Source organism: Hemicordylus capensis, chromosome 5 (genome assembly GCF_027244095.1).
Source record: "Hemicordylus capensis ecotype Gifberg chromosome 5, rHemCap1.1.pri, whole genome shotgun sequence".
NCBI classification, from domain to species: Eukaryota; Metazoa; Chordata; class Lepidosauria; order Squamata; family Cordylidae; genus Hemicordylus; species Hemicordylus capensis.
The window spans coordinates 15,546,807-15,573,148 of NC_069661.1; the positions used below are offsets into that span (position 1 = coordinate 15,546,807).

The window sequence follows — 26,342 nt, forward strand, 5'->3', positions numbered from 1 at the left end:
TTCTTGGGGCACAAGTAGGCCTCGGAAATGTGGTTTCCCCAAGGGCTACTACACACCAGGCACAAGTGGAACTGGGAAATGTAGTTTTCCCAAGGGCGACTGGATGCTGGGGCTGGCTGGGAGTGGGGGGAGGAGAAGGGGAATGGTTGACTCAGTTTAAAATGAGCTGAAGAAGAACTCAGAAGGCACAGTGCTCTCCATGTATTTGATTCATATTTTTACACCCAGAAATGCAAGTGGCCGTGATCTCTCTCCCACCACCAAGAGACAGGAGGTTGAATAGGCAGTATAGTGCAGTCACCAGAGCCACCAGAATAATACATGGTATTATGGAAGGAACCAGCTTTGTTAAACCATCCTTGTGAAAACCTTGTTAAATATCTGGGCTTATGCAAAACATAGTCACCTGATCAATTTTGGTGAATGGGGGGGGGTAGCAATGGGACAAACATGGCTTTTTCATGGGCCCCCACAAAACTGAATTTAGATTTATGGGGTGTGGAGGTGCCTTACCAGTATGAGTGGCAGCAGCAAGCCTCTGGCAGGGGGTGACAGCAGCAGTGCTTGAAACCAGATGCCATTTTTTTCTCGGGGAATGTCTCTGCATAGCATAATGCCCTGGTGAATCGGAGAGAAAATAAGATGAGTCACAGCACCTTGAGCACTGCTGTTGGCCCTACTTCCACCATCCATAAAAGCCCGATTCAGACATTATGCTGTATAAGTGTACAGATGTCTGCACACTCGTACACGTGTTTGTGTGAATGACAGTACCTGTGTTCATTTTACAAGTGAAACTGGATACAGGCCCTTCAAATGGATGGTACAGATAGGAAGTTTACTGCTGTACCTGCGTTCAGCATAACATGTCAATGACTGAACCCGTGTACAGGTCTGGACCTGGGTACGCACATGGTACGATTGTTCAACATAATGTGTGAATGGGCCTAAAGGCTAAGTAATTTCTGTTAAGGGCCGGGGGAGATACAGGTGAAACTCAGAAAATTATAATATCGTGCAAAAGTCCATTAATTTCAGTAATGCAAATTAAAAGGTGAAACTGATATATGAGACAGACGCATTACATGCAAAGCGAGATAAGTCAAGCCTTAATTTGTTATAATTGTGATGATCATGGCGTACAGCTCATGAAAACCCCAAATCCACAATCCCAGAAAATTAGAATATTACATGGAACCAAGAAGACAAGGATTGAAGAATAGAACAATATCGGACCTCTGAAAAGTATAAGCATGCATATGTATTCAGTACTTGGTTTGGGCCCCTTTTGCAGCAATTACTGCCTCAATGCGGCGTGGCATGGATGCTATCAGCCTGTGGCAATGATGAGGTGTTATGGAAGACCAGGATGCTTCATTAGCGGCCTTCAGCTCTTCTGCATTGTTTGGTCTCATGTCTCTCATCCTTCTCTCGGCAATGCCCCATAGATTCTCTATGGGGTCAGGTCAGGCGGGTTTGCTGGCCAATCAAGCACAGTACACTGTATACTTTTCAGAGGTCCGATATTGTTCTATTCTTCAAACCTTGTCTTCTTGGTTCCATGTAATATTCTAATTTTCTGGGATTGTGGATTTGGGGTTTTCATGAGCTGTACGCCATGATCATCACAATTATAACAAATTAAGGCTTGACTTATCTCGCTTTGCATGTAATGCGTCTGTCTCATATATCAGTTTCACCTTTTAATTTGCATTACTGAAATTAATGGACTTTTGCACGATATTCTCATTTTCCGAGTTTCACCTGTACATGCCACTATTCATACTGGATAGTTACCCCTCACTGGAAAATTCTACCAAATTTTGTTGGGCTTCCCCATGAAACCACCCCAAAGCCCCACATTTTCACTGCCTGCAAAAAGGGCAGCAAAAATGGAGGTGGGTGTTTGGACCCTCGCTGCTTAGCTTAGCATGTATGTATAGAATTTAGAATCAGGCTGTCTGTCTCTGCAGGTATTCTGGAACACAGTGACAGGCCCCTCTCTCCAGTGAAGTATTTTACACAGGCTGACATCAACCATGGCAAAATTGTGTATCGTCCTCCCACTGCACCCCCACACATCAGAGAGATGACAGAGTTCTCCTTTGCTGGTGAGTGGCTAGTTCAAGAGTTAGCTCTGTCTGGCATATGTCTGGGAGTTCGCCACATTGCAGATGCCCATCCTTGTCAGTCAGCACCAGGGGTGTGCACAAAACTAGTTGGCCTCGTTCAGTTCGAGTCTGAACCGGACAAGGCCAGTTCGGTTTTCCACCCTCTCAACCCCCCCACCCCAATCCCCTGGGTTTGGGTAGGTTCAGGGTTTTTTTTGTGTGAAATTACCTGGCTACGCAGAGGCCCATTGGGCATGTGCGGCGAACAGACCTGGAATGGGCCGAAGACTGCCTGAACTGGGTGATTTGGGACTGTAATGGAGGCTAGCGGGGCCGGGGGAACCTCCAGAGACACCCCCCCCGCGGCTGCAGTAGTGCCCCGCGGGGTGTTAATTTTTTAAAATTAACTTAGAACACCCCCACCCCCCCGCGCAAAACAGGTCGGTGTGTGTGTGTGTGTTCGGTTCAATATCAAGCCGAACCAAGGCAGGTGGTTCGGTTAGATATTAAGCCGTTGAACCGAACTGGCTCATTGTCGGACCAGTTCGGTTCTGAACTGATTTGCACATCCCTAGTCAGCACAATCTGTTCCATTTTATAGAGCAAGGCTTTTGACCCAACAATAAGTGTTAATCGGTAAAACTGACGAAAGTAAAGCCATTCTGTGTGGCACATTAGCTTTCTCTGTGGCAACATGGAGAGTTTTTAAGCCCTGCTGTCCCCACCTCTCCCCACCAGGGGAAAAGTCCTCCCCTGCACATGTGCAATACCCATCTCGGTACCAATGCTGGAAAGTAGTAGAGGTAGAATTCATGGTGGCTGCATCAGAAGGAGCACAATACACAGAAAAGACTGTATATAAGAATGTAAGAGCATAAGAAGAGCCTTTCTGGATTAGCCCCAGGTCCTATCTAGTCCAGCACCCTGTTTCTCATAGCAGTCTACCAGATGCCTCTGGGAAACCCACACGCAGGAGGTGAAAGCATGCCCTCTCTCCTGCTCGTGCTTCCCTGCAGCTGGTATTCAGAGGCATCTTGCCTCTGTACCTTGGAGGGATTATATTGCCATCAAGACTTGTAGCCATCGAGAAACCTGAGTTCCGTGAATTTGTCTAAGCCTCGCTTAAAGACATCCAAGCTGGTGACCATCACCACATCCCATGGCAGAGAATTCCATATATAAATTTACTCATGGTGTGAAGAAGTGCAATAGAACAGAATTCGGTGTGAATCTGCATGTTTTGTCCCTCCTTGCTCCAAGAAGTAATAATACTACTTAGCATTTGTATAGCATTCCCAAGTGTCCCTGACATGCATTTGCATGTAACCTTCAAAAGTACCAAAGAGAACCAGTGCAGTGCATTGGGTAGTGTGTTGGATGGTTGCATGGGGAGGACTCAGGTACAAATCTCTGCACAGCCACTCAATCCACTATAAAAAGCCCTGTGCTAATTTTTTTAAAACCGAACCAACTTCAAAGAGTTATAGTGACGATAAAATGATATTAAAAATGACCTTGCCCTTGTGAATGGGCTGGAAAGTCAATGAGATCCATTTTTTTAAAAAGATCAGAAAATCAACACCGCACGGAATGAGCCCTGGGGTTGGCCCCACTTTGGATGGTGGGGCATGTGCTATCTGCAGTATTTTGACTCCTGGGGTCTCCATTTACAAAAGAGAGAATTAAAGATGAGTCGTTTGAACACCGCCTTTTTCATGGGCATTCTTTCCATTAGGTTAAAATAGCATCTCTCCCATCTGCCGAGCAATCAACTCATTATAATTCCTCTTCCAATGATATATGGCAGTTCTGATGATATATGCGTTCTCTCATTTGTTGGACTGTGTGTTCCAAGGCAGTGAAATCTAAAAGCAATTATATTAGTAAATCATTGGATTTTACTGGGACATAAAAATATCAGTTTGGGAAATTCCCTGGCGTGCTATCAAATAATTTGTAGTGTTGGATGTTAGGACCAAGCTCACTTGGGCATATTACTGTGCCAACAACTGCCATTTGTGAAAGCACAAAGCAAACAAATGAACCAGCCAATTCTCCCAATAAGAGTGTGAAATGGGGGGAAATGGCTTTCGATGCCACTTTACAGATAGGAAAAATGAGACTCACTGTGCCTAGCAGATTGTTGACTCTAAATACATGGAGCATAATCCACCGAGAAGTTCTTCTATGCAAGCCACATGGAAGTGAATGGAAGCTGTGCAAGAATTTACCTCAACATACCAAAAGTCCAAACTGGAGTGTTTTTCAGGAATGCAGGAAGCTACTTTATACTGAGTCAGACCCTTGGTCCATCCAGCTCAGTACACAGACTGGCAGCGGCTTCTCCAAGGTTACAGGCAGGAGTCTCTCTTAGCCCTATCTGGAGATGCTGCCAGGGAGGAAACTTGGAACCTTCTGCAGGCAAGCAGGCAAGTGCTCTTCCCAGAGCGGCCCCATCTTTTAAAGGGGAATATCTTACTGTGCTCATACATGTATTCTCCCAGGTGGACCCTGCTTAGCAAGATCCCTCCCAGGCATCTCCAGATAGATCTGAGAGAGACTCCTGCCTGCAAGCTTGGAGAAGGCAATGCCAGTCAGTGTAGACCATACTGAGCTAGATGGACCAATGGTCTGACTCGGTAGAAGGCAGCTTCCTATGTTTAAAGGTCTGGTGGCTGGTTTTTTTGTTGCTGTTTTTTAAAAAAATGTGTACTTCTGTATTACTGTTATCTGTGCCGTAGAGAAAGCAAATGACAAGCATCAGAAGTCCCATTCTGATCCGAAAATGGCTTTTGAGTGTAATGATTTGCTCCCTTGCTATCACTGACTATCACTGAGTTGAGCTGGAATTGCAAGGGCTTTTCCGTTTCGAAGCCCAGTGCCAAAGTGATTCTATTTGTGGAATCACCCTTGGAAACCCTGTCTTATAAAGAGTCGGATCAATTACCTGCATACCATTAGCCTGAATGGAAGCATTTCTCTAGGGCCTTTTTGTCGAGTCCTTGCCTTTCAGGGGCCTTTAGCCGAAAATGCCAGAGGTTGGACCTGTAAAGCATATGCTGCACCCGTGTGGCTTTAAACAAGGAGGTTAATCTGGGGAGAGCAGATTGCTTGAGTCTTTCTCATTTTTGCATTCCAATTAGGTCACCCCTGCTAAAGACTGCCTTAACTGACTCTCTGACTTCCTTTCATCCGTCTTTCCTCTTGACACCCTCCAACCTGGCTTCTGCCTCCTGCATGCTACTAAAGCTGCCCTCACTGCCAAATCAAAAGGTCTCCATCCTGTCCTTATCCTTCTAGATCTCTCTGCTTGCTTGCTTGCTTGCCTTCCTCTTTAACTTAGGTCTCTGTGTCTCTCTCCTCAAATGGTTCTCTTCCCAAGTTCCTAATCGCTCTTTCAAGCTTTCCTCAAGGGGAGCTTATCTCTCCCCTTTCCCTCTGTCTGTCCAAGTTCAGACTGGGCAGCTCGAGACACAAGTTCTTAAGCTGAACTGTTGAACCAGCAAGAAGCAGGCAATCACTGAAGGTTTTTATGGCTAGGGACTCCACCCCTTCCTGAACTTCTAGGAGGACAGCCCTCCTCCCAAGGAGATAAGCAGGCTGGCTTTCCTGCCCTGCGAGATTCATCAGGAAGGAGACCCCAAGCAGCCAAGTGTGCACTCCATCTTTAGAGCTGGCGCTCAGCCCTGGACCAGTGTTGCCTCTGCTCCCAGGGACTTGGGGGTGATGGAGTGGGCTTGAGGGAAGGGATAGGAACCCCCAAACCCCACCACAAGGTGCCAGGTCCTTAGAGCTCAAGGACTTCTGAAAGAGTGGCCAGCTCTGGCTGCCCTGTTCTGATGGCTCTGAGGCAGGGGCAGAGCTCTAATTGGCCGGATAGGTTCCAAGAACTCAGCCACCCAGCTCCTGGGAATTGTCTGGTTCGCCCCGCCACCAAGCTCTGGCTGGCCTCATTCTCAGCGGGCTGTGTTGTTGGCTGGGAATTTATTTGACATATTTTTATACTGCCCAAAACTTACATCTCTGGGTGGTTTACAACAAAATAAAAACAGAAAGTAAAACATTAATGAAAACAACAACAACAAAAAGTTTAAAACAACACAACAATTTAAAAATGTTTTAAATAATATTTTAAAACAGCATTAAAACCCTGGGTGAACAGATGCGTCTTTAAAGACTCTTTAAAAGCTGTGAGAGATGGGGAGGCTCTTTTTTTAAAAAATGGACTCAGAATAATTCAGACTGTATCAATCTGCCATGTAGGAAGATAGGAAGCTGCCTTCTACCGAGTCAGACCCTTGGTCCATCCAGCTCAGTATTGTCTACACAGACTGGCAGCAGCTTCACCAAGGTTGCAGGCAGGAATCTCTCTCAGCCCTATCTTGGAGATGCTGCCAGGGAGGGAACTTGGAACCTTCTGCTCTTCCCAGAGCGGCTCCATCTCCTAAGGGGAATATCTTACAGTGCTCACACATCAAGTCTCCCATTCATATGCAACCAGGGCAGACCTTGCTTAGCTAAGGGGACAAGTCATGCTTGCTACCACAAGACCAGCTCTCCTCTCCTCTCCCCATATACTTTGATGACATAAACTAAAAAGCTGGCAACTTTCCTTGTACCTGGGTGTGCTGTCGGCTAATTAAAAAAATTGCATAGAATCCCAAAGATGAGGGACTGTTGTCAAGGGCAAGGATCCAGGCTGGGATAGAATCCTTTTTTCCTTACTCTCTTCAGGGCCAGTGTCCTGATGAACCCTGAGAATATTCATCAGGCTCTGTTCTTGGCTCCTGGCCATTCACTCTGTACACACTGTCCTTGGGTGACCTCATCAAATCCCACAGTTTTCATTGCCATCTGTTTGATGCTGATGTTTATAATTGTTTTCTCTCTGTGTGCTTATTTCTTCTAGGTCTTCCAGAGTCAGTCAGTTTCCGTTTTACAGGTACACAAATCATTTAACTGTTGTTCATTATCAGTACTTGTGTTTTGCTGCACCTCTTGTTGTTTATCATTCTTCACTTCTCACAAACAGGAGTCTTAATGCATCGGGCAGCCGATCAGAATCTGGGAAGTTGGATCACTGCCCAACAGCTGCAAAGTGTGGCGAGGGGGATATAAAGGGGAGAAGTGAGGGTCAGAAGTGGGTGCTTAACCCTTCTCACACCTGCTGTTTTCTCCAGAAACCCCCCTCTGCACCTGTATTTCTCCACACTGCAACATCCAGCTGATGCATGGGAGTTTCAGGGGAAATATGACAAATGCGGGAATGATTAAGCACCCTCTTCTCACCTGCTTTTCTTCTTTCCCAACCCAAAGCTTTTCCAGCTATTCAGCCGTGATAAGGACTCCAGACCTAGGTCTGTCACCAAACATGGATTTCTGGAGTAAGAGAGTCAACCTGTATAAATTGATTTCCCCCAGATAATGAGTCCAGGTAGCTGGGGAGATAAAAACTATCCTTGCTAGAGGGCCACGGAATTTAAGTTAATCTCCTCCCCCCACTCCCAAAGTATTCACACTTTATATTGAATGTAGATTTCCAATAGTTTTGCAAAATGCCCCTTTTTATGAAGGGCAAAGAGGCAGTGATGGATGGAACCCTATGGGAGGAACACCCAAGTCCGATTCAGACATTATGCTGTACGAGTGTACAGATGTCTGTACACTCGTACATGTGTTTGTGTGAATGACTGTACCTGGTTTCATTTAAAAAGTGAACCTGGATATAGGCCTTTCAAATGCATGGGTCAAACAGGAAGTGTACTTCTGTACCTGTATTCAACAATGCATGTGAGTGACTGTACTTGTTTATAGATCTGTACCTGTGTACGCTGTACACTCATACTAGAGTTGAACATAATGTATTAATGGGCTTACAGAGACATACAAAATGGTTCCCTAGGCTGCTGCTGCTATTTTTATTTTTATTTTATTTTATTTTATTTTACATTTTTATATTTTGCTATTTTATCAAGTTAACATCTAAGGCTGCTTTCATAAAAAATGTAGAAGTTAAAAAATCAAATAAAATGCATCAAGTTTAATAATTTAATAATTAAAAAATCAAATTAAATGAATCAAGTTTAAATGCATCAAGTGAAACACCAAGGAATACAAATCAGAAAGCAGAGCATTATGCCCAATAAAACCAATCCATTGGCACTTAAAACCCACTAAGATGAATCAAACTGTTTTTATCTGATCTAAAAGATAGCAAAGTAAGTACTAGGCAGATCTGTCTGTGGAGGACATTCCTTAGGGTGCCACAGTTTTAAAGCTGCTGTCCTTGGTTGGCACTCTTCTAACCTCCAAAGTCGGGGGTACTCAGAACTGGATCTTAGCAAAGGTGGAAGAGGCAGTCTTTCAATAAAAGCTCTGGTCCTAGACCCTGATCCTCTCTAGTTCAAAGCCATCACTTTGAATTGCAATGTCATTTCTTTCACTGCCAGTTAGGACGCTGAAGGAAATTGTTGAGGCTTGGTTCTTATATGTGACCTGTTCATTTACATTATTTCTTTTAGTGTCTGATGGAGAACACATAAGTCCTGAGATGGTGTTTACCATCCACTTGCTCTCCCTTGGGACTCCATTATTGCAGATGACAGCTCCAGTCCTCAAGGTTAGCCAAGGAGGCAAAGCCATCATCGGTAAGAAGCATAACTAAAGACCCAGCTGGTGCAGGCTGTAGTCTACAACCTACGTTCAATTCACCTGCACTGCAATTTGCCTAGACCAGGGGTTCTCAATCTTGGGTCTCCAGATATTGTTGGGCTACAACACCCATCATCCTTAGCCTTTGGCCATTGTGGCTGGGGACCATGGGAGTTGTAGTCCAACAACATCTGCTGGCTAAGGTTGAGAACACCTGCCCTAGACCCTTTCCATTGAATAAGTGGTAGCAAGCCTGAACCTCAACCAAGGAAGCAGATGTTGAAACCCACATCTGCAAACCCCATTGTCTGAAAACATTTAAGAATCAGTCAAGGGCACAGTCAGTGGAACATAACTCTCTCCCACGTGCGTTGTGCTCCTTTCTCCCTGATACTTCATCCCCATGCCTCTCCCTGCTTCATTCTTGCCTGCCCTGGCAAACACATGTCTGGAAAGTCCTGCTGGGGAAGGTAACATGGGGAGGGGAATGTTGGGGAGAAGTGGTGAGCAGGAAGGGTTAAGCACTCTCTCTTGTGTGCTGTTTCTTGCTGCAAATTGTGCCCTGCGCCCCCTGTTTTTAGATGCTCAGAAGAGACTCGAGTGAACAGGCAGAGGTCTGTTTGATGGATGTCAGGTTTGGCTGTTGTGTGCCCTTGGCAGGGGTGAGGGATGGGGAGTTGCAGCTACTTTCCACTCCCTAACATGTGTACCAGTGTGACCCACATGCATTCATCTCATTCACACACTTTGATGCGCAGTCCACAAAACACATTGGCTTTTGCGCTGAATCCAGATTTGCGCTGGAGGAATATTCACAACTTGAATCAAAAACAGGGAATTTCCCACACTGCCTGATCACTGTGCATGTCCTCCACTTGGAGACTTTGTGTATTGACCAAACAATCTGTGAAATTCTCTTTTGGTGGGATTCCGTCGTGCACATTCTCCACAATGTCCGGCCCATTTGCATAATAGGTGATGCTTATGCACATTTTCTGTTCAGCTTACCTTACCCCAACACATTTATGATCTTTGCATTTAGCCGTCCTATATTTATTTATTCATTCATTCATTCATTTATTTATTTTTACATTTATATCCCGCTCTTCCTCCAAGGAGTCCAGAGCGGTGTACTACATACTTGAGTTTCTCCTCACAACAACCCTGTGAAGTAGGTTAGGCTGAGAGAGAAGTGACTGGCCCAGAGTCACCCAGCTAGTCTCATGGCTGAATGGGGATTTGAACTCGGGTCTCCCTGGTCCTAGTCCAGCACTCTAACCACTACACCACGCTGGCTCTTTTTGACATGGTGGTTTGAATCTATTAGAACACTGTCTGTGTAATGCATTGGCTGATATCCAGGTTAGAGAAGCTTTTGTAGAAATGTGCAGTGTGGGTACAAGGATGTTGTGCCAGCTAGTTCTGGTAAGTCTGGAGCTAGTGTTACATTAGTGTTACACTAAGTCTGGAGCTGGTTTACACTGGTGTTGCATTTGTGTTTGTATGAGTGTTCCACTCGTGTTTACACGAGTGTTGCACTAGCACAAGCATCCTTGTGCTTGTGCAACAATTTGCACAACCTGTGGTGTCCCTCCTACTGTGCAAACTCTTCCTCCTTCTGTTTACATTGCTGGGAACATTTGTGCAAGAGTGCAGTGGTGCACATTCAGGATTTTGTGCACTTGTATGATTTGCAACTTGGTGGTGCAAGCTCTTCATTAGCCTGGATGCCAGCCAGTCATTTCAGCACTTTTGTCTTGGTGGATGTACCCCTGTTTAGTATTTTTGTGCCCAGTGGTTTTCTCTTCTCCCTTTATAGCCTGCATATAAATGGTAACCCACTCTGAGAGTGGGGTGGGCTAAAAATTCCAATAAATAAACTTTGTTTCCCTTCACTTTCATGCCTGGCTGTTTTCAGGAATACAGTTGGTAGGCAGTGATGCAGACACAGTTCCTGAGGGCCTCTTCTTTGAGTTGGTGGAACCTCCCCGCCACGGAGCCGTCCTCAAGCATAGCAGTGGATTCCCTGACCACCTGGGTGCAGGTATGCTGGGCAGAAATCTCAGAGCTAGTTCACACGTGATGCTTTTTTGTAGACTGAGAGCCAATCTAGAGCATATGGATTTCCCCTCCATACCTAATATCAGCATCAGGGATGGTGGAGATGTGACTCCATAGGCATCAACAGCCAGCACCAACAATTCCTATTGGTAACTAGGGACATTAGGTATTAAGGCAGATAATATAGGATTGTTCCCTCGTATCAGTGTTCTCTCTAATTTTTTTCCATCTGTGTGTGGAATGAGTTTTGTTCTGGGTGGGAGTATCAAGGCAGTGTGTGCGCACATGCATTCAGAATGGGGCCTTCCTGATTCAGCCTGAGTGGGATCTAAAATTAACTAAGCAGACATCAAAAATCTTGTGAGCACACGCATGTGTGCACGCCTTAGAGGGAACACTGCCTTGTATCTCTGCTTTGTCTCTTTTAATTGGTAGACTGATACTCTTAGGTCACTCCCTCCTTCTTTTGTTCTCTCTGTTCTTTCTTCTCCCTTCCACCATGAAGTAGCTAGTACTAGGTGTGGCCTTTTCTATTTTAAGTTTGTAACCTCTTCAAATAAACCTTTACTGGTGTCCCTTGTTATCTCAGGGGTTCCGTTCCCACCAATTTCCACAGATGAAGAAATCTTAACCCTATGGGGATTGGGGGGTTAGGTTCCTAAGCACATTGAAGTGTGCTGAAAGTCACAAGAAAAAGCAGGAGGGAGCAGAAATAAGCACATAGGAACATAGGAAGCTGCCATATACTGAGTCAGATCATTGGTCTATCTAGCTCAGTATTGTCTTCACAGACCGGCAGCGGCTTCTCCAAGGTTGCAGGCAGGAATCTCTCTCAGCCCTATCTTGGAGAAACCAGGGAGGGAACTTGGAACCTTCTGCTCTTCCCAGAGCGGCTTCATCCCCTGAGGGGAATATCTGACAGTGCTCACACATCAAGTCTCCCATTCATATGCAACCAGGGCAGACCCGGCTTAGCTAAGGGGACAAGTCATGCTTGCTACCACAAGACCAGCTCTCCTCTCTCTAGACCAGCTCTCCTCAATCACAGTACCTTGCTCTCCAGCAATGCCCCGCCCCCAGCTTCCAAATCCTTCAATGTTTGTCCTTTTTCAGGGTTGTTTTTTTAAACAGATGCGAGCCACAAAATGGCTTGGCATTACAAAATGGAAGTAGGAAATTATGTCAGAAGTCATTTCTAGTCACTCAGGATAGGCGAAAATAACCCTATTTTTGCCCTACGAATAAAGAAACTAGGTCCTTTTAACCCAACTGCGGATACGAGAAACTATGGGTACCAGGGCCTCAGGTAGCAAGGGCCACCTGTACTTGTTTTAGACCTTAAGCAATTGTCTCCGGGTCTCTTCCCTGAGCTCTGTTCTCATCAAACTAGATTCCTCTGCTAAATAAGGAGTTGACTCAAATTCTCTTCGGCAGTAAATTGGAAAAGGATATAGTGGGGGAGGAGGAAAAAGAGACTCCTCCCTGCACTGCAGTGCCAAAGTCTGAATTCAAATCCTGCTTTCTCCCATGGCTACTTTTAAATGCAAACAAAGAGCCCTTTCTTACGACCAGTGAGAAAGGGCAACAGGCGTAGCTGGGAGGAGGCCCTGCTGAGCTTACCTCCCCGCACAGGAGCAATTCCCTCTCCTTGAGTGGGTGAATTGCCTGCCCAGACGAGCACCAGCTGCTGCTCCGAGGGTCAGAGTGGTTGGGATGCGTCGCCCCACCCGTTGGAGCTCCAGTAATGCACCGCATGAGTGTGCAGTGCATTATGGGTTCCCCTCCCCGAGCCTGCTAGCCATGGCTGCTTACTCCCTTCACCTCGTTTTAGAGGGAGGCTCCACTTGCTGCCACAGTGCTGCCGGGATCGGGCCCGATCCTGGAAGTAAACACGCATGTGCAAAACTGGGCTGAGCTTCTTCGGCCCGGTTTTGCACGTGCTTGTGAATAGCCTCAAAAGACTTCAGAAAAGATAGATAAACGTTATTGCAGTCTTTGACCAGTATAGAAGCATGAAGAAAAAACACAATGGACCGGGTCTCACGATTAGTGAGACCCGGTTTAGGGCAGTGAGCGGGAAGAGCGGGCTAAGCCCGCTCTCCCCGCTCACGAGTGGGCAGGGAGCCCTGGGCGGCCGGATCAGCCGCCCACACAATGGCCGGCTCTGTGACGGAGCTGGTGGGGGGAGCGGGGGCCGCGCAGCCCCCGCAAACCCCAGTATGCCCTGCGCAAGCGCACAGGGCATACTGGGGAGACTCCCGGAGCCGGGAGGCGGTTTTTCACCTCCTGGCCGGGTGTCTACTCATGAGTAGGCACGGCGTGAAGGCGCGCCGCGGCTACTCACAGTCCTAAAAAGCAGGTTTGCTGGAGCGCTTGCTCCGCAAACCTGCTTTTTAGCAGGGGTTCTCGAGTGGGTTACACGTACAGTATAACAACAGCATAGCTTTACAAATATACAGTGGCATGATAAATTATTCCACTCCAGTGGTCATTAGTTGTTGTCGTATATTCATTGCTATTAAACAAAATTTAGCCATGTTATGTGTAATGTGGGCTTGATGATCTGATAAAAGAAATTAAACATATGCCTCATCTCCTCTGCCTGGTTGATCCTTAATCAAGGGTAAAATTAATGGTTCAGGCGAATCCCTATAAAAGTTACAGTATAATAAAACATGACCCACATCCTCGATGGCCTGTGTACTACAGGGGCAGTAGCGTTCAGAGTAGGGAGTCCCAACATATCTGCCATACAGCACTGCTGAGGGCAGCACATCAAAGCAGGCCAACGCAAATCCTCTGCAATATTTGGAAACTATTAGGGCGTGACAGTAAGACTTCAGGAAATCTTCTACTTGCATCTCTCACATCACACCAGGTTTGGCTCTGAGCTACATTTCTGTGTAGGGCAAACCCTGTGCATATGAAGTGCTGGGTAAACAGGGCTGTTCTCATGATTCTAATTAGGGTGGGAGACGCATCCTGTCCAGGTTTGGGAGCTGTACACTCTCTCATTTCCCCATTGTCTGTGAGTAAAAGCCAAGGTAGGAGGGGGAGGAAGTGAGGCTGTTCACACAAGCAAAAACTGGGTAGGACAAGTTTGGGAGCTGTGTTTTTTTCAGTTTTCAGTTGCATGGGAGAAAACAGCTAGGTAGGAGGAGGGAGACGGGACCATGTGGGGAGACAGGAGCTGGGTAGGATTCCTCAGCCCAAATTTTTCTGGGTAGGACAGCTTTTCCTCCAACCCAAGTTTTTCATTTTCAAATGGGAGTGTGCACAGCTGCTGAACATGGGTAGGATGTGTCTCCTACCCTAATTAGAGTTGTGTGCACCAGCCCAGTGGGTGTTTATTTTTGTGTACATGCTTGTGTCATCTGGGCAGCTGACTGCTTCCTGTCTCGTGTATTTGTGACAAAATTAGCACATGTGCCGTACTTCACATGTGACAGTGCACATGTCTTATCCTGGATGGAGACTGCTGTGAACCCTGAAAGAAAGATCAATATGCATTAGCAACATAGGAAGCTGCCATTTACGTAGTCAGATAATTAGTCCATCTAGCTCAGTATTGTCTACACAGACTGGCAGCAGCTTCTTCAAGGTTGCAGGCAGGAGTGTTGCTTAGCCCTACCTGGAGATTCTGCATACAACCATGCAGGTGCTCTTCCCAGAGCAGCCCCAACCCCTAAGGAGAATATCTTACAGTGCTCACACAAGTCTCCCGTTCAAATGCAAACCAGGTCTTCCCTGCAGACAATTGACTCTTAGTCCCTGGGTGGGTGAATCACCCGCCCAGGCAACCAGCGGCTCCTGCTGCAGCTCCCAAGGCAAGGAGGCTGCGATGCGCTGCCGTGTGCCGCGCCATCCCCCGGAGCCCCAATAATGCACCATGCAAGTGCACAGTGCTTTACTGGGTTCCCCCCACTGCCCCGAGTGTGCCAGCTACGGCTGACACACGATCTGAAAAACGAGGGTAAGGGAGTGCTGGCCCCCTTAACCTTGTTTAACTGGGAGGCTGCCTAGCTGGGTTTGCTGCCGTGTTGCTGCCAGGATCTGGCCCTTCCCGGCGGTTCACATGAGCGTGCAAAACCAGGCAAGGCTCCCGTAACATGCTTGTCTGAATAGCCTCATTGATATCTTTGAGCAATTTCTCACCCCACACCCCCACCTCCTGACCTTCATTGCTATCAGCACACCCGCCCCTCCCCCGACACACACACACACACACACACACACACACACACACACACACACACACACTCTTTCCAGCTTTACTTCAAGGGTGCTTGCTCCCTTCAGTCGACTGAAGGCAGAGCATTGTCCTTTTGCCAGTCACACACAGGCTTTAGGGCTCTCGTGAGCTGTAGGGCATGTTTTGACATGTATTTTGTTGTGCATATTTATGGAGTATTCAATGTCATTTAAGCACAAAGTCTGTGCTTTAAGACCGCAAAACTATATAGAGCATCAATGTCAGCTGAGATAGCCACAACAATGGAACAAAAAGCAGCTGCAGAATAGAGGATGTATTCCAAACATGTTTCGGTTAATATCGTTTTCAAGGAATATTTCCACTGAACTGCCTGGAAGAGGGACTTCCTTGAAAGAATCTGCCATGTCGGTCTGCCTTCGATTCTTGCAAGAACGTTCCTCTTCCAGGCAGTTCAGTGAAAATATTCCTTGAAAACGATATTAATTGAAACGTGTTGGAATAAATTCTCTGTTCTGCAGCTGCTTTTTGTTTCGCTGTTGGGCTTTAAGATTGCACCCAGATGCAACATGGTAAGTTCACAAATGGGGTGTGTATTCAGACACATTTCTCCATGTACAAAATGGGAAACCTTGGGCTTCTTTAATGTGCAGGGCATGTTGCAAAGGAGGTAAGTCCCTATTTCAACCTTTCTTTCCGAGAAGGCGATACCTTCACGTATGAAGAAGTCACGAGGAACGCTTTGGAGTACATCCACGACAGCTCCTCTGCGGCAGAGGACAGCATGGAGATTTCAGTCACCGATGGGATTTCGACAGCAACGACTGTGATGAAAGTAGAAGTGTCGCTGATGGACAAAGATGGGCCAAAGTTGGCTCCCAGCTGCTCACTGACCATCACGGTGGCTAGTAAAAGCTCTGTGATCATCACCCGATCCCACTTTGCTTATATTGTAAGCATGTCATCCTTTCCCATCTATCTTTTTTACCTCCTAGCCTTAGTGTGTTCTCATAGCCTCAGTATGGATCAAGTGGACAGAGAGGTTTTTCTCCCTCTCTCATAATATTAGAAGCTGGGGTCATCTGTTGAAGCGAAATGCTGGGAAGTTCAGGACAGACAAAAAGAAGTACTTCTTTACACAATACATCGTTAACTATGGAATTTGCTGCCACCAGATGTGGCCACCTATCTAGAGGGGTTTAAAAGTGGATTAGACAAATTCATGGAGGATAGAGCTATTGATGGCTACTATTATTATTTATTTACACAGTCAGGCAGGTGTTATTGACTGGTTTGTTTTATCCAGACATCGAGTCCTTCCCAAGGATCTGGGATGGCTAAATTTTATTGTCAATGTTGTTGCTGTTGTTTTTGTTGTTGTTATTCGATTTCTATACCGCCCTTCCAAAAATGGCTCAGGGCAGTTTACACAGAGAAATAATAAATAAATAAGATGCCTCCCTGTCCCCAAAGGGCTCACATTCTAAAAAGAAACACAAGATAGACACCAGCAACAGTCACTGGAGGTACTGTGCTGGGGGTAGATAGGGCCAGTTACTCCCCCCTTGCTAAATAAAGAGAGAATCACCATGGTAAAAGGTGCCTCTTTGCCCAGTTAGCAGGGGATAGCTGTATATTTCCACCAGGATCAGAGGGGGCATGCTCCTGAACACCAGGAGCTAGGAAATACCTTTCCCCCGCAATTTCAAGCTCCCCTGATGTATCTGCTTGGCCACTGTGTGAAGCAGGATGCTGTTCTAATGGACCTTGGGCCTGATCCAGAAGGACTATTTGTATGTGTGCTGAAAGGTAGTGTTCCCTCAGTGACAGCATGGTTACTCAAACCAGTAGGGTGAATGCTTTTCTCCAGGGACAACCTAAGGTCTTGTGGTGCTGAGGCCAAGTACCAAATGCTGCCTTGCAGCCTGCCTCTGAAAGGGCCAGCTCCCTTTCAGAACTGACCCTTGCAAACTTTGAAAGTGGTGCAGGGGATATGGAGAAGAGAAGGTTGCCAGCAGCCTCGTCTTCTCTCCTTTTTCTTGCAAGAGTCCGTTGATCCAAATACGCTGGTAATCTTACTGCCCTGCTGGTGCCCAGTAATCTGCTGCCTGAGGTGGCTGCTTCACCTTGCCTCATGAAAGGACCACCCCTGCTTTTCACCTAGCACATAGCTGCACAACGTTGGTCCTCCAGCTGCTGCTGCTGCTGCTGCTGCACTACAACTCTCATCATCCTTCAGCTCCCTATGGGCCACTGTGGTTGGGGATTATGGGAGTTGTAGTCCAGCAACAGCAGGAGAGCCCAAGTTGTACAGCCCTGACCTGGTGGCTTGGGAAATGCCAGTAGGCCAGGAAAAAAAAGCTCAGTCTGGCCTGCTCCTGTCCTTTCAGCTGTTGTGACTGAAAGTTTGATGGGAGTTGTAGTCCAGCTGGGGACCCAAGTGTGAGAACCCCTGGGTTAAGGCCCTCTTTCCTCTGCTATGGTCCTGCCATATTTTCCTTCCCCCTGGCCTGTGGTTCTTATATTTGAAAGAAAAGTTAAATCCATCAGCACTAGTGATAGGCTTAACATAATCTAGTTTGGCCCAGGCCAGCTTGCTACTTGACGTTTCCCAGGCTCAGGGCCTGCTGTTGGTTGGTGTTCTCCTGACACTCCCCCTCTCACATCCTGGCGGAGGAAATATTTCCTCAGGGTGTGAAGGGTGGCGTCTCTCTCCAGCTACTTGAGAAACGTGACCGGCTTCTATGGAGGTGGAAACTTGGCCTGCTCTCGCTGCCATTTCAGGGAGCTGCTAACGAAATCCGGGCACGCCGCCCGGTCTCTGTTAGCGTCTTATTATGTGCAGACAAAAGCGAGACTTTGGCCAGCGGCTGCTTCCCAAGCAGTAAATGTGCGAAGGAGACCTCTGTAACATAAACTCCTGACATCCCTCTGAATGCTCTTGCTTGGCAAAAGCTTTAACCTTTTATACCGTGTTCTGCCTGCAGCTGCCAAAAAGTGGGAAAGAATGAGCTCTTTCTTTTTAGCCAGGTGTTTTGGCCTGTGCCTGTTACACTGAGGCAGAGGTGAAGTGCAGAGGTAAAAAGGAAATTAAGCTAATCCCAGAGTCAGGTGCTACTAAGCTGCTTTATTGGCCCACCATGTAGGCAATGGAAAGGATGCTTAGCTTCTGCATGGAATCAGTTGATCAGCCTAAAATGACTAGGGATGTGCAAAATTCCGAATTGCTCGAATTTTCGTTTTGGGTGAATTCGAATGGAATCAAGCGAATCTCCCATTCTATTCAATGGTTTTGAATTTGATTCAAATTTGAATTGATTTGAGAGAATTTCATGCACATCCCTAAAAATGACACACACATTGTTTATCATGGCTGACAGCCAGACTAAATTACTTAGGAGTAGTCCAATGGAAATTAATGGGACAAGTGAGCCATGACTAACTTCTTTTATTTCAATGGGACTACTCATGAGCCTGGCTGTCAGCCTGTGTTTCAACCATGAAACTCACTAGGTGACTCTGGGCCAGTCACTTCTCTCTCAGCCTAACCTACCTCACAGGGTTGGCATGAGGGTAAATATAAAGCCATGTACTCTGCTCTGGGCTCTTCAGAGGAAGAACAGCATATACATGCAAAAATAACATAAATAAAAATGAACTGTGTGCCCGTTGGATGTGGCACATACTGCTCCAATTTGGCGCTCTCTTCCCATTGTGGGAGTAGCTTCCGAGATGGTTTTTGCATCATCCCACACATCTCGTGTGATTTCTTCATCTCTGCATCCTTGGAGTGCGGTAGGATGAAACCAGGGGGAGCTGTTGCAGCTGTGCCACTCCAATACTGTCAGAATGGGAGGCCATCATAGGAACACAGGAACATAGGAAGCTGCCTCCTACTGAGTCAGACCATTGGTCCATCTAGCGCAGTATTGTCTACACAGGCTGGCAGCAGCTTCCCCAAGGTTACAGGCAGGAGTTTCTCTCCTATCTGGAGATGCCTGGGAGGGAACTTGGAATTTCTGCATGCAAGCATGTAGATGCTCTTCCCTGAGCGGCCTCATCCCCTAAGGCTGCTGCTCACATGTAGTCTCCCATTCAAATGCAAACCAGGGCAGACCCTGCTTAGCAAAGAGGACAATTCATGCTTGCTACCACAAGGCCAACTGACATCCATAGACATCCTGACTATGGTGCCTATAGCTAAAAAGAGGCAGGCATCCCTAGCAACCCTGATTGAGCAGGGGAAGCATTCAGGGGGGGATGATTTTCATATATTCCTCCCCCTGCCACCCTTCCAGATCTACAGGCTGCTTTCAAGTCCTAGTGCTGCCCTCTACATAAGCATCTTCAAAGCAGAGCTTCTAGTACTGCACGTGTGCCTTTTTGTCTGAATGAGGACCATCCCTCACTCGCAATTAGAGGATGTGCCAAGTGTGCTGTGGCATGTCCACCAGTGACATTGGGGCAGGTGTGTTCTGACCACATCCTTGACTTTATTGTGTGTACGTAGAGGTCCATGTTAATCTGAACTGGCCCTTAGCTGATTCGTTATGTGAGCTTTAATTAATAAATTGCATCTGCACATATTTCCATATGATTGAAACGATAGTTTAGAAGGAAAAAAGCCTTTGTGCCCTGTTTTTAAAAGAGGCATGCCTGTACCACAGCAGGTACCAACTCAGTAGAAGCATTCCCTCATGCAGAAGAGAGGAGGAGAGATGCCTCTTTGTAAATATATTTTTAAAAAACTTTACAATTTTTAAATTGACTCAGATTAACTGGTCATCATTTTAGTAAGTTAAAAGAATTGCAACTGATTACTCTAATTGAAGTTTCCAACCTTGGGTCCTCAGATTGTAATTTGTTTTTATTTACATTTATATCTCTCTCTTCCTCCAAGGAGCCCAGAGCTGTGTACATAGTTATGTTTATCCTCACAAGAACCCTGTGACGTAGATTAGGGTGAGAGATCTGGGACTGCCCAGAGTCACCCAGTGAGTTTCATGGCTGAAGAGGAATTTGAACTCAGGTCTCCCCGATCCTAGTCCAATACTCTAGCCACTACGCCATGCTGGCTCAGATGTTCTTGGATTATAACTCCCATTGTCCGCAGCTGCAGTAACCAATAGGAGAAGCAATCAGGGGAATGTCTTGCTTAATACTTTTCCTGGTAGCTGTTTTTCCATTCAAAATCATCCCCCAGCTTTCTTTCTTCTATCTTTAGGCATGGAGGGGGGAAAACTGGTGATTATTTTGGCTGGGCAAATGGCCTGGGGTGGGGGTGTAAACAGCCCTGCCTTCTTGCCTTGCCTTTGGTCAGATTCTCAGCTCCCCACGGTTGCTTTTCATTGCTAAAACAAGCCAGTGGACGGACTGCGCACACATTTCCCAGGGAATGTCTGCCTCGGCACTGCATCTGAGGTAGAGACAGGCACCTTGAGGTTCCTCCACCAAAGCTAGCACCAGCCATGCAGATGAACTGGACTGCTTTCCAGCCCCAAATGTCCTGTTCCCTCCCTCTCCCCCAACAGGTATTTCCAGTGGCGCACCTAGGTCATTTTGGAGTCCGGACCTGAAGGGCTTCAGAGCGCGCGCCCCCCCCCCTAATTTTTTTTAAAAAGAATCAGAAGCCCGCCACTGCCCCGCTGTGCTGATCTTTGCCATTTTGCCACCATTTGTAGACATTTCTCAACTCACTGAGTGCTGCCTAGAGAACAGCCTGCAGTCCTGGCCAGCCTGGGCATTTCCAAGATTTGCCAGTTGCAAGCCATGCCAAGGTCTGGGTCTCCTCCTTTCAAGCAGTTGAACCCCAGAAAGATCAGCTGGCTGCTGGGCGTGGATGGGGGTGGTGAATGGAAGAAAGGGGCTTCCAAGAGGGCACGTAGGGTGGGAGAGCTCTTCCTTTGGGGCCAAGGAGTTACATAAACTCTTGCTGCTTTGCTGCCTCAGCCCCCACCTGTGGCTCTTTGCCAGAGTCTCCCCAGGGAGAGAGGGGGAACTGGGCTAGCCAGGGAAGGGCTTAGGTCATTGGGGTGGGCATGGGATGGCGGCAGCAGGCCTCCGGGGAGGTTGCCCTGGAGACAGGAGGCCACGGACCAGATCCCCAAGGTCCATGGGAAAGATCGCCTCTGGGTATTTCAAGCAATAGTGAGGAAGGATCAGCCATACAGTAGAACGGCAAGAGGAAATTCAAAGTTGTGCAAACAAAGGAGAGGAACTTGTGATAGTGCAAATGTGTTCTGTGGGTAAACAACATGTTTACCAACCTCAGCATTTAAATATAAAGCATCTTTTCATTGTAATTCATTTATTTGTGGGGGGGTTTCAGGTTAATCTTTTTATTTTTCATGGTGATATTTGGAAAAATTAAAAGCAAATGTTGAGCACACATTTTTAAAAAAATAATGCATAGATTTTTATTTATCTTTTTTTTTTAAAGGAAGGTTAGGAGTTAAAGAACTGTGTTGCTTTTGCCTGAATTCTAATGGAAACGGAGTCGATTCATTTATCCATATGATAGAGGGGCCTGTGAATATGCCCTGAATTAATGGGATCTGTCACTTTGTATCTTTCAAAGCCTTAACCTACAATGTAGGATTGTCCTCGTTTCTACGAGAACCTTTCCCTTCATATTAGCAATGAATGCCTAAATTAATCCTCCTCTTTTGTCTCTCTCTTTTCAGGACGATAATTCTCCTGATTCCATGATAAGAGTTCAGTTAATTTCTCTTCCCATGTATGGCACTCTTGTGTGTATAACCCCTGGACAGCATTCTGGAGAGTTTTCTGAAGTCTATAACTTCACAATGGAAGATATCAACAGCCAAAGAATCAGGTAATCCTAAGGAAGATACAAAGTTGTTCTCAACATCCTAGAGTCCTCCCACCTCATACAGAAACCCACAGCACCACCTATAGGGGAAAACACATATTTAGCATCAGTGAGGCTATGTTTATAGACTCTTTCATACATAATTTGTAATTAACTATTTATCCTTTGATATTTTATGGGCTATATTGCTACAGCAGTTAAGCACTTCACAAACCAGCATCCGTGACATTTTTCTTCCATCATAACTATGTTTTTTAGGCTGAGGAGAGCTGGTCTTGTGGTAGCAAGCATGAATTGTCCTCTTTGCTAAGCAAGGTCCACCCTGGTTTACATTTGAATGGAAGAGTATACATGTGAGCACTGTAAGATATTCCCCTTAGGGGATTGGGCCGCTCTGGGAAGAGCATCTACCTGCTTGCCTGCAGAAGGTTCCAAGTTTCCTCCCTGGCATCTCCAAGATAGGGCTGACTCCTGCCTGTAACCCTGGAGAAGCAGCTGCCAGTCTGTGTAGAGAATACTGAGCTAGATGGACCAATGGTCTGACTCAGTATAAGGCAGCTTCCTATGTTCCTAGAACAGGAGTAGAAAAAGACAACAAAAATTGTCACAGAGGCAGAGCTTTGTAAAGAAAAGCTTAAGCAAAGGGATTTCCAGATGCTGTTGGACCAACTCCCATCATTCCTAGCATCAACTTTGTAAAGGCGAGGGGCTCTCAACCTTGGGTTCCCAGAGGATGTTGGACTGTATATCCCATCATCCCCAGCCACAATGGCCTGGCCAAGGACATCTGGGGACCCATGACTGAGAACCTGTAGCTTCAGCTCACAGATTCACTGTGATCACGGCTACGGTACCACCTCCTTCAGACAAATGGCGCTGTAACCGTGATTGTCAGCATGAGAGGGTGACTGACAATCGGGCGGCAGGACTTCCTCCCCACTTTTACCTGCTATAACTGTGAGCACCCAGAGCTCTCATAACGTCTGAAGAGGGCTTCTGACTTAAGTAGCCGGGGGCTTTATGTTGTAAGGGGGAAAGAAGATGTTTGAGTGAGGGCATATGAGGGCCAGCATAGCATAGTGGTTAGAGTGCTGGACTAGGACCGGGAGGACCAAACTTCAAATCCCCATTCAGCCATAAAACTCACTGGGTGACTCTGGGCCAGTCATGTATCTCTCAGCCTGACCTACCTCACAGGGTTGTTGTGAGGATAAACATAAGCATGTGCTCCTCAGAGCTCCTCAGAGGAAGAGTGGGATATAAATGTAATAATTAATTGATTGATTAATTAATTAATTAATATTGGTTTTTTGTGACACTTCTAGCTAAAGTGCTCATCCTAAAGTGGGCAGAGAGATTGGACTCCATATTTCCTGTCCCTCGACTCCTTCCCAGAGATTGTACTATATATTAGTACAGCCTAACCTACTTCACAGGGTTGTTGTGAGGAGAAACTTTAGTATGTAGTACACTGCTCTGAGCTCCTTGGAGGAAGAGCGTGATATAAAATGTAAATTAATAATAATAAAAATAATAATATAATAATAATAATAATAATCGACATAGCAATACCAGGGGATAGCAGAATAGAAGAAAAAGAAATAGAAAAAATACAAAGATCTACAAATTGAAATTGAAAGGCTGTGGCAGAAAAAGACCCAAATAATCCCAGTGGTCATTGGCGCCCTGGGTGCAGTTCCAAAACACCTTGAAGAGCACCTCAACACCATAGGGGCCACAGAAATCACCATCAGCCAATTACAAAAAGCAGCTTTACTGGGAATAGCCTATATTCTGCGACAATATCTATAACAATTGACAATAAAATTCTGGCATCCCAGGTCCTTGGGAAGGACTCGATGTCTGGATAAAACAAACCAGTCAATAACACCTGTCTGACTGTGTAAACAAGAAATAATAATAATATTACTTAGGGCAGGATATGGGCAATCTCCCCCCACTTGCCTCTCAGGACAACTGAAGGGAGTTTGAAAGAGAGATTGCTGCTTGTGGTGTGTACATGCACCCCAGTTTCACCTCTAATAAATAGGTATTTGAGTTGTTTTCAAAAACCTGCAAAATCTGTTTGACCAGAGGCAATAGCCTTATTCAGATGTTATGTTCAGGTGTCTGTGCATATGTACATGTCTGAATGATTGTACACGTGTTTATTTTAAGGTGAGCCCTTGGAATGCAGAATACCTCTTTACCTGTGCTCAACATAATGCTTGAATAACTGTGCATGCTTATTGTTCTGTACATGCATGCACAGCACACAGTTTGTATATGCGCTGAACATAATGTGTGAATATTCTGTCAAAGAAATGTGGGTACACCACAGAAAGCAGAGCCTCTTTCAAACTGCTTTCAATACTCCCTTCTCAGCCTGTACAAACCCACTGCACAGTTAAGATTCATCGCAATACAATCCTCTGGAGTATTGCCTTTGCCTTTAATTTTGACATAGGATCCAAGGACATAAAGCACAAAATTATTGCTGGTTCTCCTTACAGGGCTGTCGGAATAGCATTTGCCCGATCAATAGATACATGTCACCCAGTAACTTGAAAGTGCAAGTCTTTTCTTCCAGTCAGATGAGACGGAGGTGAAGAAGATTAAATTGTCACCTCGTTGGATGCAGAAAGGTTTTTCAAGCTAGGATTCGGAAACCTTTCATCTGGCTGTCACAGTGACTCAACTTATCTCCCGCTTCCTGGCAGATACTTCACAAAGCTTGAAACTGTTGATCAGCCAGTCACGGACGTTTTCCATTTTGCTGTGTTCGATGCTGACAACAACCGGCTTGACAGTCAGATGTTCACCATCACAATCACGCCTGTCCAGAACGAGCCTCCCGTCACCACTTTTGCTGACCATATCGCAGTATGTAAATAGCACTGGGGATTAACACTTGCAAGAGCTAGGCTGCTGAACAAATGTCAATACCTTCCATTTACATGTCGAATTGTGCTTAGTGCAGCAGATAGACAATTGGAGACCGGGATCCCAATGTATTTTGCCAACTGCTAAGGCAGAGTTCTTCAATGCAAGGCTCGGAAGTCAGCGGTGGCTTCCATTGACCCTAAGTGCAACTCTGTGACTAATTGTGAAGTAGAATACTCAGTAAGGTCCCCCAGAACTATGTGGAGACAACTGTTCCCACTGTGCTTTTCTTTAATGGAAATGGGGCTCTCTCAAGTTCCAGCACCATCTTGGAAGGTGCACATGGGGCACTGGGTCATGTAGTCCTTTCCAGGGCTTTCTCCAGTGCAGTGAGGAAAGCACTACAAAAGACTACACTTTCCAGCACTCTGAGTGTGCTTTTCAAGAGAGCATTGGGTCTCCGGAGGGCTCCCCGCCCCGCCTTTAAATCGGCTCTCTTCCCCACCACAACTGGTGCTAGGGAAAGCACAGCATTGTATGGTGTGAAATTGCTGCGGTGGCCCCCACTTGAGAAATTGTGACAGTCACTGGGCTAGGAAATGGCATCGCCCTAAAACAGGGATGGTCATTAGGTAGCTTGGGAGTTACCTGTTGCTTCTCCCTCCCTTCCAGCCTGTACTGCAAATCTGAATGGCTGGCTCCAAGGGGAGATGGCTTTCTGCAACACCTGGCTTGTAAATTGGCAGCTGGCTTTGTGAATGCACATTCCCTGCTCTTCCCTTCTCCCGGGTGATTTCCCCTGTCCTTTCCTGGCATTAGTCATGGGTTCATTTTACAGGTGCACTGATACAAGCCATGGTTAACGCAAAGCAGAGATGCTCTGGCAAGCCAGGGTTGCAAGGGAATCTGGTTTGCATCACCATGGTTTGTCTTGGGGCAAATGTAATGCAAAGCCATGATTGGCACCAAGAAGGGAAGAGTGAGATAAAATTCCTCTAGGGAAGGGGGGAGACTGGGGACGTTCATAAGGCTGGCTTCCAATTTGCAAAGCCTACTTTTCAAGGGACCAGCCTCATGTTTGCACAGGACTTTTGTTCTCAGCTTGGATCAGTTTCTTAACCTATATCAAAATCTCCAAAGCAAAGCACAAGTTGACATATTGCAGCTGCAGGCCCAATGTTAACAAAAGAGCTGGCCTTGGCCAATACTATATACCTGGTGTCAAATGAATTGGTGCTGCCAGATAAACCTTGCTGCGTGTCTTGTGATCCCTCTTGGAATCCTGTGTCCAGTTCTGGGCCCTGCGTTTTAAGAAAGCTATTGATAAGCTGGGATAGATTCAGAGGGAGGCACCAAAGATAGTGAGGGCTCTGAAAAGAAGGCCTGTGAGGAATGCTTGTGGGAGATGAGTACATTTGGATTGGAGGAGGAGACTAAGGGGAGATATGACCGGCATATTAGAATATAAAATACCAGAAGGGCTGTCACACAGAAGGAGTGGACTTGTTCTCTGTGGCCCTTGACTGCAGCACTAGAACCAGTGGGTTGGAACTACAAGGGAGGAGATTTGGGTTAGACATTAGGAGGAATGTCT

General features: G+C 46.3%; 1 protein-coding gene across 4 annotated transcripts in view; it reads left to right on the forward strand.

The window, feature by feature from the left end:
• Window positions 1-26,342, forward strand: part of FRAS1 (Fraser extracellular matrix complex subunit 1) — a 383,137-nt gene that overhangs the window by 289,927 nt on the left and 66,868 nt on the right. For all 4 annotated transcript variants that reach the window (XM_053252057.1, XM_053252060.1, XM_053252061.1 and 1 more), the window contains 7 exons: window positions 1,974-2,111; window positions 7,021-7,053; window positions 8,633-8,758; window positions 10,681-10,806; window positions 15,738-15,985; window positions 21,717-21,868; window positions 24,586-24,748. In XM_053252057.1, the coding sequence (XP_053108032.1) occupies window positions 1,974-2,111; window positions 7,021-7,053; window positions 8,633-8,758; window positions 10,681-10,806; window positions 15,738-15,985; window positions 21,717-21,868; window positions 24,586-24,748 (986 nt within the window). The remainder of the gene's footprint in view (window positions 1-1,973; window positions 2,112-7,020; window positions 7,054-8,632; window positions 8,759-10,680; window positions 10,807-15,737; window positions 15,986-21,716; window positions 21,869-24,585; window positions 24,749-26,342) is intronic.